At 34.9% G+C, this 12,281-nt stretch overlaps 1 protein-coding gene across 4 annotated transcripts in view; it reads right to left on the bottom strand.

The window, feature by feature from the left end:
• Nucleotides 1-12,281, bottom strand: part of EED (embryonic ectoderm development) — a 34,486-nt gene that overhangs the window by 5,940 nt on the left and 16,265 nt on the right. For 3 of the 4 annotated variants that reach the window (XM_081239251.1, XM_081239250.1, XM_081239248.1), the window contains 4 exons: nt 9,477-9,568; nt 7,535-7,668; nt 4,923-5,028; nt 3,674-3,748 (listed from right to left, as the gene is read on the bottom strand). In XM_081239251.1, coding sequence (XP_081095377.1) covers nt 3,674-3,748; nt 4,923-5,028; nt 7,535-7,668; nt 9,477-9,568 — 407 coding nt within the window. The remainder of the gene's footprint in view (nt 1-3,673; nt 3,749-4,922; nt 5,029-7,534; nt 7,669-9,476; nt 9,569-12,281) is intronic. The other variant, XM_081239249.1, reaches the window with a different exon arrangement.

The raw sequence follows: 12,281 nt of genomic DNA, 5'->3' as shown, positions 1-12,281 counted from the left end.
CCCAGAGCAAATACCAAAAAAGCTACACAAAGAAATATACTCAAAAGTAGTATAGATAAATCAAATTGGAATTCTAAAATATGTGCACATAGGCAAAAAAACCCCAGAGAAATGAAAAGAATGAAAAAAAATTAAATAGTAAACTTAATGTAATAATTGGTAAGTTAAGGCTCAAATATAAATGGTCTGAATATACTAGCTAAAAGACAGTTTGGCAAAGTGAATTAAAAAAATATGACCCAACTATATGCTATCTTTAAGAAACTCACTTCAGGTATACAGGGAGATTAAAGGTAAAAGGTTTGAAAAAGATGGGACTTGCCTGGTGGTGCAGCGGTTAAGAATCCACCTGCCAATGCAGAGAACACAGGTTCGAACCCTGGTCCAGGAAGATCCCGCATGCTGCAGAGCAACTAAGCCCGTGCGCCACAACTACTGAGCCTGCGCTCTAGAGTCCGTGAGCCAAAACTACTGAGCTCGTGTGCCACAACTACTGAAGCCCATGCACTCTAGAGCCCATGCCCCGCAACAAGAGAAGCCACCACAATGAGAAGCCCGCGCACTGCAATGAAGAGTAGCCCCCACTCGCTGCAACTAGAAAAACCCCGCGCACAGCAACCAAGATCCGATGCAGTCAAAAATAAATAAACTAAAAAAAAAAAAAAAAAAAAAAGGTTTGAAAAAGATATACCATTAATTAAAGGAAAGCAGGAATGGCTATACTACTGTAAGACAAAGGACCCATCAAAGCAAAAAATTTACCAGAGACAGAGATGGACCTTACATAATGATAAGAGGGTCAAGCTACCAAGACAAAGCAATACCAAATGTGTATACACCAACCAACAGAGCTGCAAAATGTAACAGAACTGAAAGGAGGAAGGGAAAAGGCCAAAATTATAGTTGAAGGCTTCAACACTTATTTCTCAATAATTTATTAATTATTAGACAGAACAGTGGACAGAAAATCAACAAAGACATAGAAGAATTCAACCACACTGTCAACTGACAGGATCTAACTGACATTTATAGAACACTCCACCCAACAGCAGAATATACATTCTTTTCAAGCTCCCATGGAACATACCCAAAACAGGGTCATAAAACAAATCTCAAAAAATTTAAAAGAATCAAAATCATAAAGAGTATATTCTGACCAAAATGGAATCAAACTAGAATCAATAAGAGAACGATAACAAGAAAATTTCCTAGCACTTAGAAACTATACAACACACTTCATATCAAAATTTTTGTGAGATGTAGCTAAAGCAGTGCTGACAGGGAAATTTATAGCACTAAATGCTTACATTAGAAAAGTCTCAACTAAATAATCTAAGCTCCCATCATAAAAATAGAAGAACAAAAACAACTCACAGCAAACTAAAGGAAAGAAGGAAGACAGGAGATAACAGAAAAAAATTTGACAAACCCTTAAAAAGACTGACAGAAGAGAAGATATAAATTACTAATTTCAGGAATGAAACAGGGGCTATCACTAGAGACCTTTCAGATATCAAAAGGATAATAAGGGAATACTACAAACAACTCTCCACACATAAATTTTATATTAGATGGAATGGATCAACTCCTCAAATGGCACAAACTACCACAATTCACCCAATATGAAACAGTTCATTCGAATAACCTTTTCACTTTTAAGGAAACTGAGTGTTTAATTTTTTTTTTTTTTTTTTTTTGTGGTACGCGGGCCTCTCACTGTTGTGGCCTCTCCCGTTGCGGGGCACAGGCTCCGGATGCGCAGGCTCAGCGGCCATGGCTCACGGGCCCAGCTGCTCCGCGGCATATGGGATCCTCCCAGACCGGGGCACGAACCCGTATCCCCTGCATCGGCAGGCGGACTCTCAACCACTGCGCCACCAGGGAGGCCCCGAGTGTTTAATTTTTAAACTCCTCCTCAAAAATTTCTAGGCCTAGAGGCCAGTATTATTGATACTAAAACCAGACAAAGGCAATATAAATAAGAAAACTTCAGACCAATATCATATCTCATTAATACATATAAAATCTTTAACAAAATATTAGCAAATAGAATTCAGTAACATATAAAAAGAATTATACAGCAAGACCAAGTAAGCTTATTCCAGTGATACAGTATTCAGAAACAATCAGTGCAATCCACTGCATTAACAGGCTAAAAAAGAAAAACCAGTGATCGTATCAGTTGATGCAGAAAAAGCATTTGACAAACTTTAACACCCATTCATGATAAAACTCTGAAAAAATCAGGCAGAAGGACAGCTCTCAACTTGATAAAGAACATCTACAAAAATTGTATAGTTGATATACATACTTGTGAAAGACTGAATTCTTTTCCCCTTTAACATCAGAAACAAGCCTAGGATGTCTGCTCTTAACACAGCTATTCAACACAGGACTAGAAGCTTACCAGTGAAATAAGACAAAAAAAGGAAATTAAGAAAAATATAGTTCAGAAAGGAAGATATAAAAACTGTCCTTATTTGCAGATGAAATTATGATCTATGTAGAAAATCCCATGTAATTAACCAAAAACAAACAAAAACCTTCCTGAACTATAAATAGTTCAGATTGAAGGATTCAAGATTAATATACAAAAATCAATTTATTTCTATCTACTAGCAATGAACACAAAGAAATGGAAATCAGAAATACCATTTATTACAGTCACTCTAAATGGAGAGACATACCATAGTCAAGGCAGAAGACTAAGCAGAGTAAAGATATTAATTCCCCACCAAACTGATATACAGGTTTAACACAATTCCAATGAAAATTTCCCCACCCCCCCAAAATAACCCCAGCGGGATTTTTAGTAAATGTAGACAAGATTATTCTAAAATTTATATGGAAAGATGAAGCAACTAGAATAGCTAAAATAATATTGAAAAAGAATAAAGTGGAAGAAATCACTCTACCAACTCCAAGACTAATTATAGAGCTAGAGTAAATGAGCCTGTGTATGTAGTACTGGTAGAGGGAACAGAATAGAAAAATCAGAATCAGCCTCATACAAGTATGGCCAAACAATTTTGAAGAAAGTACAAAAGCAATTCAAAGGAGGAAAGACAGGCTTTCAGCAAATGGAGCTGGAACAACTGGATAACTATAGGCAAAAAATGAACTTTCTACCTAAACCTCATACAAAAATTAACTTAAAATGGACAATTTAACATAAACCATTACAATACTTTTTGAAGGAAACACAGGAGAACATCTTTAGGACCTAGGGCTCAGTAAAGAGCATTTAATAAACACAATATCATAAGCATGATCCATAAAATAATAATTTTTTTAAAAAATCAATAAATTAATTGAACTTTATCAAAATTAAAAACATTTGCTCTGTAAAAGACCCTGTTAAGAGGATGAAAAGACAAGCTACAGACTGGAAGAAAATATTTGCAAACTATTTACCTGACATAGGATTTATATTTAGAATATATGAAGAACTCTCAAAACTCAACACAGTAAAAAACAAAACAAAACAAAAACCAATCCAATCAGAAAATGAGAAGATATGAAGAGACATCATTGAAAGGATATATGGATGGTAAATAAGCACATGAAAAAGATGTTCAACACCACTAACCATCAGGGAAATGCAAATTAAGACCACGATGATGTATCACTACACACCTATCAGAACAGCTAAAATAAAAAATAGTGACAATACCAAATGCCGGCGAAGATTCGAAGACACTGGATCTTTCATACATTGCTGGTGGGAATGTAAAATGGCACGGCCACTCTGGAAAATAGTTTGGCAGGTTCTTAAAAAACTAAACGAACTTAACCATGACCTAGCAATTGCTCTTCTAGGCATTTATCCCAGAGAAGTGAAAACTTAAGTAAGTCCACACAAAAACCTATACACGATTGTTCAATAGCAGCTTTATTTGTAATAGGCCCAAACTAGAAAGGATCAAAATGTCCTACAATAGATGCATAAAGTTAAATAAACTGTGGTACATCCATTCCATGGGATACTACTCAGCAGTAAAAAGGGAGACCTATTGATACACACAACAACTTGGATGGCATTATACTGAGTGAAAAAAATCTTAAAAGGTCCCATACTGTAACATTCTTGAAATGACAAAATCACATGTGATAAAATGACATAGAACTACACACGCACATTGTACAATGTCAATTTCCTGGATTTGATATTGTATTATAGCTATGTAAGATGTAATAACCAATGGGGGAAATTGGGTGAAGGGCAATATGGAAACTCTCTGAACTGTCTTTGAAACTTCCTGTGAATCTAATTTCAAGATCAAAAGTTAAAAAATAGAAAGGTAAAACTATACCCTCATGGCCAAGGAAAAAATAAATCAGGCTCTGCCCAAGAAAATGTGAAATGCCCGGAAACCTGTATCAAGAAAAGAAACTAGATAGCAGTTTCTCCAAATTTGACAATCCTAAATGTTCAGATGACATCACCACCAACTTCTCTAAATTATCAGTAAAAAAAAAATATATATATAAACATATGTATCAACATACTAGAGCAGGGGTTGGCAAACTACATCCCATGAACCAACTCCACCCGTCTGTTTTTGTACATGTAAGTTTACTGAAATGAACACAAACATTAAATTAAAAACAACAACAACAAAAAAAACCAACCACACTACTGGCTTTAGATATTGGTTATTTTACAGTAACACTGGATATCAGAGAACAGTATCAACTTGCAAGTTAACATTTTTCATCTTATTGGAACACAAATTATAATTCATCAGGATGTTTTATGCCTAAAACAAATTTCCAAATCTTTCAAAGTTATATGACTTAAAAATAAAAAAAGCAATTTCCCATCTGTTATCCAATTTACCAACTGCATAAAAAACTGTGCTCCCTGCAAAGTTCCAACTCACACAAACAATGGAAATACAGCTTAACAGCAGTTACCATACCTTGGAAAGTATCAAATCACCTAACCATCGCACACAATCGACATAATTTCTATGTATGTCTCTGGTAGAAAAGTCAGGAAAATGAATTTTCTGAGAAATAAATGGCCTGAAATGGAAATATCAAAAGTTAAGAGAAAAACGTGTAGCAAAAGCTCACTAATTTTCCTTTTTGGATTTATAAAACTTTGAAAAATAAAATATATGAATACTAATTCTTCTGTGTTTCTACAAAACTAAATACCTTCTTATTTGTTTACTTGGAGCTAAAATCTCATTCCATTTTTGTTTCTACATTTTACTCCATTATTAGCTCTCAACTGAATTTTGTATTCATCCTATGAAATTTCATTTATAAAAATTGCACCTTCCTGCCTTACTACATATAGGCCAAAATTAATCACTTCAATTCTGGCTATCTAACCAATAACCAAAGACACCTGATTACAGAGCTGAAAATTTCTCATAGAAAATACTAAGCTACCTACTCAGTCCTTTAAAATTAAGCATTAATGGTCTATGAAAGTAAACACATCTAGATTATTTCAATAGATAATTATCTTTTAGGAACAATGACACACCATTTCAAAGTCTGCTAAAGGTAAAGTTAGGTGAGAATCCTTCCTAGAACAACAATTTCTGAAGATGATATCTGACAGGAATTTGACATTTATTAGTTAGAACTTCTCCTGTATTTAGAAAAGTAAAATATGGCGCAACTTTTCCTTAAAGATGTTTGTGAGAAGACTATAAACTAGAGAAGTTGCTACCAATTCTGAAGTTAATTAAATGTATACCTAATATTTCTAATCTAGTAAGTGATTTTTATTTATTTATTTATTTATATTTTATTTTTGGCTGCATTGGGTCTTCGCTGCTGTACGTGGGCTTTTCTCTGGTTGCGATGAGCAGAGGCTACTCTTCATTGCAGTGCACAGGCTTCTCATTGTGGTGGCTCCTTTTGTTGTGGAGCACGGGCTCTAGGTGTGTGGGAATCACTAGTTGTGGCTCGTGGGCTCTAGAGAGCAGGCCCAGCTGTTGTGGCTCATGGGCTTACTTGCTCCGCGGCATGTGGGATCCTCCTGGACCAGTTCTCAAACCCGTGTCCCCTGCACTGGCAGGCAGATTCTCAACCGCTGCGGCAGCAAGGAAGCCCCTGATTCAGTTTTTAAACTGAAGTAACTGCAGAAGTATCATATACCATGAATTAGTTGTGTCTTGGGCAACTCACATGTCCTCTCTTTGCTTTTCCCTCATATGTAAAAAGGATGTTGGGCTGAATCATTTCAAATACTCTTTCCAATTCAAATTCTGGGATCTTTTCTTTTCTTTTTTTCTTTTTTCTTTTTTTTTTTTTTTGCGGTTTGCAGGATCTCAGTTCCTCAACCAGGGATTGAACCCAGGCCACGACAGTGAAAGCCTGGAATCCTAACCACCAGGCCACCAGGGAACTCCTGGATTTTTTCTTTATTAAAACATTAAAATGCTATTAATGATCTGATATAAATTCTTAACTGCTATAATTTTATTAATTACTTTTTAGCCAAATATGTATTATAATCTATGGTTAAACCTCTCTCAAAAAGACCAGCATAATTCACTGTTATTTTCTGTAAGCTGTAAAATATAACTTCTATTTATTTCAGAGCTCTAGAAAATATAAAAACATAAACTGAATATTATACTAAGCCCTGGTGTTTTAAAATAAAAATCGAAAGTCATACTAATTCTTAGAGGCTTGAGATCTGATGCATGTCTGTGTATTAAAATATTTACTGATAATTACAAATTCAACTACCAATCTATTAATAATCTGGCTTGATAACCAGAAAATTAACTCTGCTAAAATGAAAAGTGCAAACAAAGTTAACATTTACAAACATATGATAGTTACAGCGAAAGTGTTAATAATAGCTTGATAAGATTCTGAAAAAGATAGTAAATGAATTAAGAGTTGAGGTTTTTCAAAAATATACTAAGAAAAATGCCAAGTTCCCACAGCTAGTCCCTCCCCTTGGTTCAAAGCTCCTGCTTTTGAATTTTCTCCATTTAATGAAGTGAGTATCACTTAAAGGAAAGCATTATGTTATCATGAATTAAAGCTAAGAACCCCATTTAAAATTATGATTTACTTCTGTTTATATAATCATCTTCCACAGATGTGTGAATTTTCAAATAATTTATTTTCTTAGAAACATAATCAATAATAGTTTCAAGGCATATGATATTTAAGGACTGAAAATAAAGCTCTTTCATTATGAGTGAAAAATAAAAATAAAATTATTATTTACTGTCTTGAATTAGAACTTACAGTACTGACAAGCAGTGCTAATAACATTAGCACATGCATACCTAAATAAAAGTGAAATGTGCTACTAAATTAAGATAAAAATACAACTGAAAGGGATTTTGAAAAATGAGCCACAAACATATAGACAAAAATAAAGGCCTTCCATTTAAAATCAGTGAATTTTATGGCATATAAGTTATACCTTAAAGTTATTAAAAGGGGATTCTAAAATCAGTGTTGGAGACCTATACAATAATTTTGGAAAAAGTAAAACGCTATTCAACAGCATGAGATAGCAAATTGTTTTAAGTACTACAACTGTTACCTGTTAGTTTTATTTGGGTTATAATCATAAGATTCCTTAATTGCATTCATCATTCTCTTTGAATTGATCCTCCAAAGTTTAAGAGAGTGATCCATACCACAGGACATTATTTTTTCACCCAAAAGATCATAATCCTGTATGTAAAACAGAAAAGCTTAAATTAAATATATAAATTATTTCCCCAAATTATGCTATCTAATTTTCATCTGATGTCCAGTATTGTGAAAATTGTATTTCAAACCACCATACTAACATTTTGGGTTTCATATATGTAGGCCGTAAGTCACAAAGTTTTCACTGCTTTTGAGATTTATTTTCACTGATGTGTCACCACCACAATATATGAGCTTATACAATATGGAAGGCAAAAAAGTAAACTGAATTTAATTTTATCTATTCAATTATCTTTATTCAAGTATTTGCTATGCTTGATTTTGAAGGTGAATCGAATGATGAGGTAAAACAATTATATGACACAAAAACCTAAATGGTTATGTTACTTTTCTTTGTCTAACCCTGATCAAGCAATGAAACTGACATCTGTATGTGAAATTATGAGTCCTTAAACAATTGAAATTTTACTTTATTTGTACACCTAAGTCACAACACTTCAGGTACCTTGGTTTTAGAGTTCACTTTTTAAGTGAATAAAGGAAAAAATGTCTAAAAAAGGAAATAACATATTTAAACTTTTTCATTTGCTGTTTACTAATTTTTACTAAGCTCGTAACAGATCATCCATTATAACCTAATTCTACCTCATTTCATAGATGAGACACTGAGGCACAGAGATGATATTTAATTTAGCACATGGTACATACATGTGTTAAGGAAAATCTCACACATCAATCCTTCTAGCAGTGAACTCCTATTGTTACAGAGAAGAGATACAGACTCCTGCTCTCATTTTAAGAAATAACAGTAGAGAGTTCTATTTAAGGAGAGTATTTTCCTCACTAAACTAGATATTCTGTTAATCCAACCTTTGAATTAGTCATGAACACTGTTTTACATAGCCTGAGAGCTTTAGGTTTGGTGTTTATTGAATCCAAAGTCTGGTAGCTGCTCTTTTCCTAATAACCTCACTGTCAACAGCAACAAGACACCCTTAGAGCCAGGAGCTCTTATTAGTTTTTAAGGAAGGACAGTAGTCTTTTCACACATAGAGCCAGGTGGAGATTGCTATTGCAACTTCTAGAAAATCCAAGTTGCAAGTTCTAGAAAATCCTTTAAGGTAGGTATAATTATCATAAAAAACCCTAACAAACCCTAACTATAGGAATAGTTAGTACTTCCAATGAAAATGTCACATGCTTCAAAATATGGTGCCCCTTTAAATAGTTTAAAAAAAAAGAAGAAAAGAAATGAGCTATAAGACTACTAAATAAGTAAGCTCTACACGGAACACAAGTAAATCTGAAATAACATAAAAATCTGAAACTTGACTAAAAACATTTATATCATTACAATAGATCATCAATAGATTATAATACGTAAGTATAAAGATAACACCATGCCATCAAAGGGAAGAGTTATCTAAAACTCAGTGTGAACAGCACTTCCTAGAAATGAATAACTTATATTTCAACTTCAAATAAAAGATGAAAGAGTTTCTTAATTGCCAAGTAGGTTAACCTTTTCCTTTAATAACTGAGAAACAACAAAAGTTAACTTGGTGATTTTAGATTAAAAAGGGAAAAGAACAAGTTCATAGTATTCGTTCATGAGAATCCAGGCACTGAGTACAGATAAAACACAAAGAGCCTATTTGCTTTACTTCTTCATCTGTAAGTTAAAACCTTCTCTGTCACAAGTAAATGAAATAACTGTCTGCCAGACTAGATGAAACAAACCACATGCTTTCTTATAAGGAAAGAGTTCTATGGGTATTGTTCACAGCTTTGTACACCTGAAGGTCACTGCCCTGTAGCTTTCAACTTACAGCACTTAGAACTTCATCTCTGTGCCCTTCTACACCTCCAAATATTGCCACCAGAGTGTCCGTTTGGATATTCCATAATCGTAAAGCATGATCTAGTACAGACATAAAAAAATTAATATGAACTTTTATCATTCATTTACTGTGGACTTTCAAAAGCTCTTTAAAGAAGAAAAAGCTACCAAAGTTTGGACTAAACTTACTCACAGTAAAGATTAAGAAGGAATCCATACCATATAGGAACTTAAAATATTTATATCACCTGTAGATTTAACTAGGTATGAGCTCATACTTTCAAGATAAGAAAGAAATATTTCTCTGGTCCTAAATTTGATTATTGCATATGCCACAGAAAAAGGTTCTAGCTTTTCCCTCTACCATATCCATTTACAAATTGAAGAGGACAAAGTAGATTTATAAGATTTCTATAGTAAATCCCAAAATAGGACTGAAACATTCATAGTGACATAATTTTAGAGTATTACAGACCTTACAAACAGGCTGTAACTGTAATTTGAGCAATCTAATTTTCCACTAAACATCAGCAACAAAATAAACAGACAGCAATAGTCATAAATATAACACTATGCAAAGCTTGAAATATAGCAATGTCCATACTGTACATGAATATTGACATATTACATAGGTAACACTAAGAGGCAGTAATACATTGTGTTAGTAGTGGAAATTAACATTGCTACAAAAATGATTTCTTGATTCCAATTTGTGTCCAAGTTTTTGTGCAGACATATTTTCATTTCTCTTGAAGACATACACACCTAGGAGTGGTAATTTTATGTTCAACTTTTTAGGACTGCCACACTGTTTTTCAATGTCCTTACATTTTACATTCCCACCAGCAATGGATGAAGGGGGTTCCAATTTCTCCATATCCTAGTCAACATATTTTATTGTCTTTTTTTTTTTGCGGTACACGGGCCTCTCACTGTTGTGGCCTCTCCCGTTGTGGAGCACAGGCTCCAGACGCGCAGGCTCAGTGGCCATGGCTCACGGGCCCAGCGGCTCCGCGGCATGTGGGATCTTCCCGGACCGGGGCACGAACCCGTGTCCCCTGCATCGGCAGGCGGACTCTCAACCACTGCGCCACCAGGGAAGCCCTGTCTTTTTGATTACAGCCATCCTAGTAGGTGTGAAGTGGTATCATTTTTTTATTAACATCTTTATTGGAGTATAATTGCTTTGCAGTGTTGTTAGTTTCTGCTATAAAACAAAGTGAATCAGCTATATGCATACATATATCCCCATATCCCCTCCCTCTTGCGTCTCCCTCCCACCCTCCTTATCCCATGCTTCTAGGTGGTCACAAAGCACCGAGCTGATCTCCCTGTGCTTTGCAGCTGCTTCCCGCTATCTATCTATTTGACATTTAGTAGTGTAATATGTCAATGCTACTCTCCCACTTCGTCCCAGCTTATCCTTCCCCCTCCCCGTGTCCTCAAGTCCATTCTCTACGTCTGTTTCTTTATTCCTGTCCTGCTCTAGATTCATCAGAACCTTTTTTTTTTTTTAGATTCCATATATATGTGTTAGCTATGGTATGTTTTTCTCTTTCTGACTTACCTCACTTTGTATGACAGACTCTAGGTCTGTCCACCTCACTATAAATAACTCAATTTCGTTTCTTTTTATGGCTGAGTAATATTCCATTGTATATATGTGGCACATCTTCTTTATCCATTCATCTGTCAATGGACACTTAGGTTGCTTCCATGTCCTGGCTGTTGTAAATAGTGTTGCAATGAACACTGTGGTACATGACTCTTTGAATTATGGTTTTCTCAGGGTATATGTGCAGTAGTGGAATTGCTGGGTCATATGGTAGTTCTATTTTTAGTTTTCTAGGGAATCTCCATACTGTTCTCCAGAGTGACTGTACCAATTTACATTCCCACCAACAGTGCAAGAGGGTTCCCTTTTCTCCACACCCTCTCCAGAATTTATTGTTTGTAGATTTTTTGATGATGGCCATACTGACCAGTTTCAGGTGATACCTCATTGTAGTTTTGATTTGCATTTCTCTAATGATTAGCAATGTTGAGCATCCTTTCATGTGTTTGTTGGCAATCTGTATATCTTCTTTGGAGAAATGTCTATTTAGGTCTTCTGCCCACTTTTGGATTGGGTTGTTTTTTTTTTTTGACATTGAGCTGCATGAGCTGCTTGGATATTTTGGAGATTAATCCTTTGTCAGTTACTTCGTTTGCAAATATTTTCTCCCATTCTAAGGGTTGTCTTTTCGTCTTGTTTATGGCTTCCTTTGCTGTGCAAAAGCTTGTTTCATTAGGTCCCATTTGTTTATTTTTGTTTTTATTTCCATTTCGCTAGGAGGTGGGTCAAAAAGGATCTTGCTGTGATTTACGTCACAGTGTTCTGCCTATGTTTTCCTCTAAGAGTTTTATAGTGTCTGGCCTTACATTTAGGTCATTAATCCATTTTGGGTTTACTTTTGTGTATGGTGTTATGCAGTGTTCTAATTTCATTCTTTTACAGCCCAGTAGCTGCCCAGTTTTCCCAGCACCACTTATTGAAGAGGCTGTCTTTTCCCCATTGTATATTCTTGCCTCCTTTATCAAAGATAAAGTAACCATATGTGCGTGGGTTTATCTCTGCGCTTTCTATCCTGTTCCATTGATCTATATTTCTGTTTTTGTGCCAGTACAATACTGTCTTGATTACTGTAGCTTTGTAGTATAATCTGAAGTCAGGGAGCCTGATTCCTCCAGCTCCATTTTGCTTTCTCAAGATTGCTTTGGCTATTCGGGGTCTTTTTTGTTTCCATACAAGTTG

This window comes from Mesoplodon bidens, assembly GCF_964165515.1.
Source record: "Mesoplodon bidens genome assembly, chromosome: 7".
NCBI lineage: Eukaryota > Metazoa > Chordata > Mammalia > Artiodactyla > Ziphiidae > Mesoplodon > Mesoplodon bidens.
This window is presented reverse-complemented; position numbering and strand designations above follow the sequence as displayed.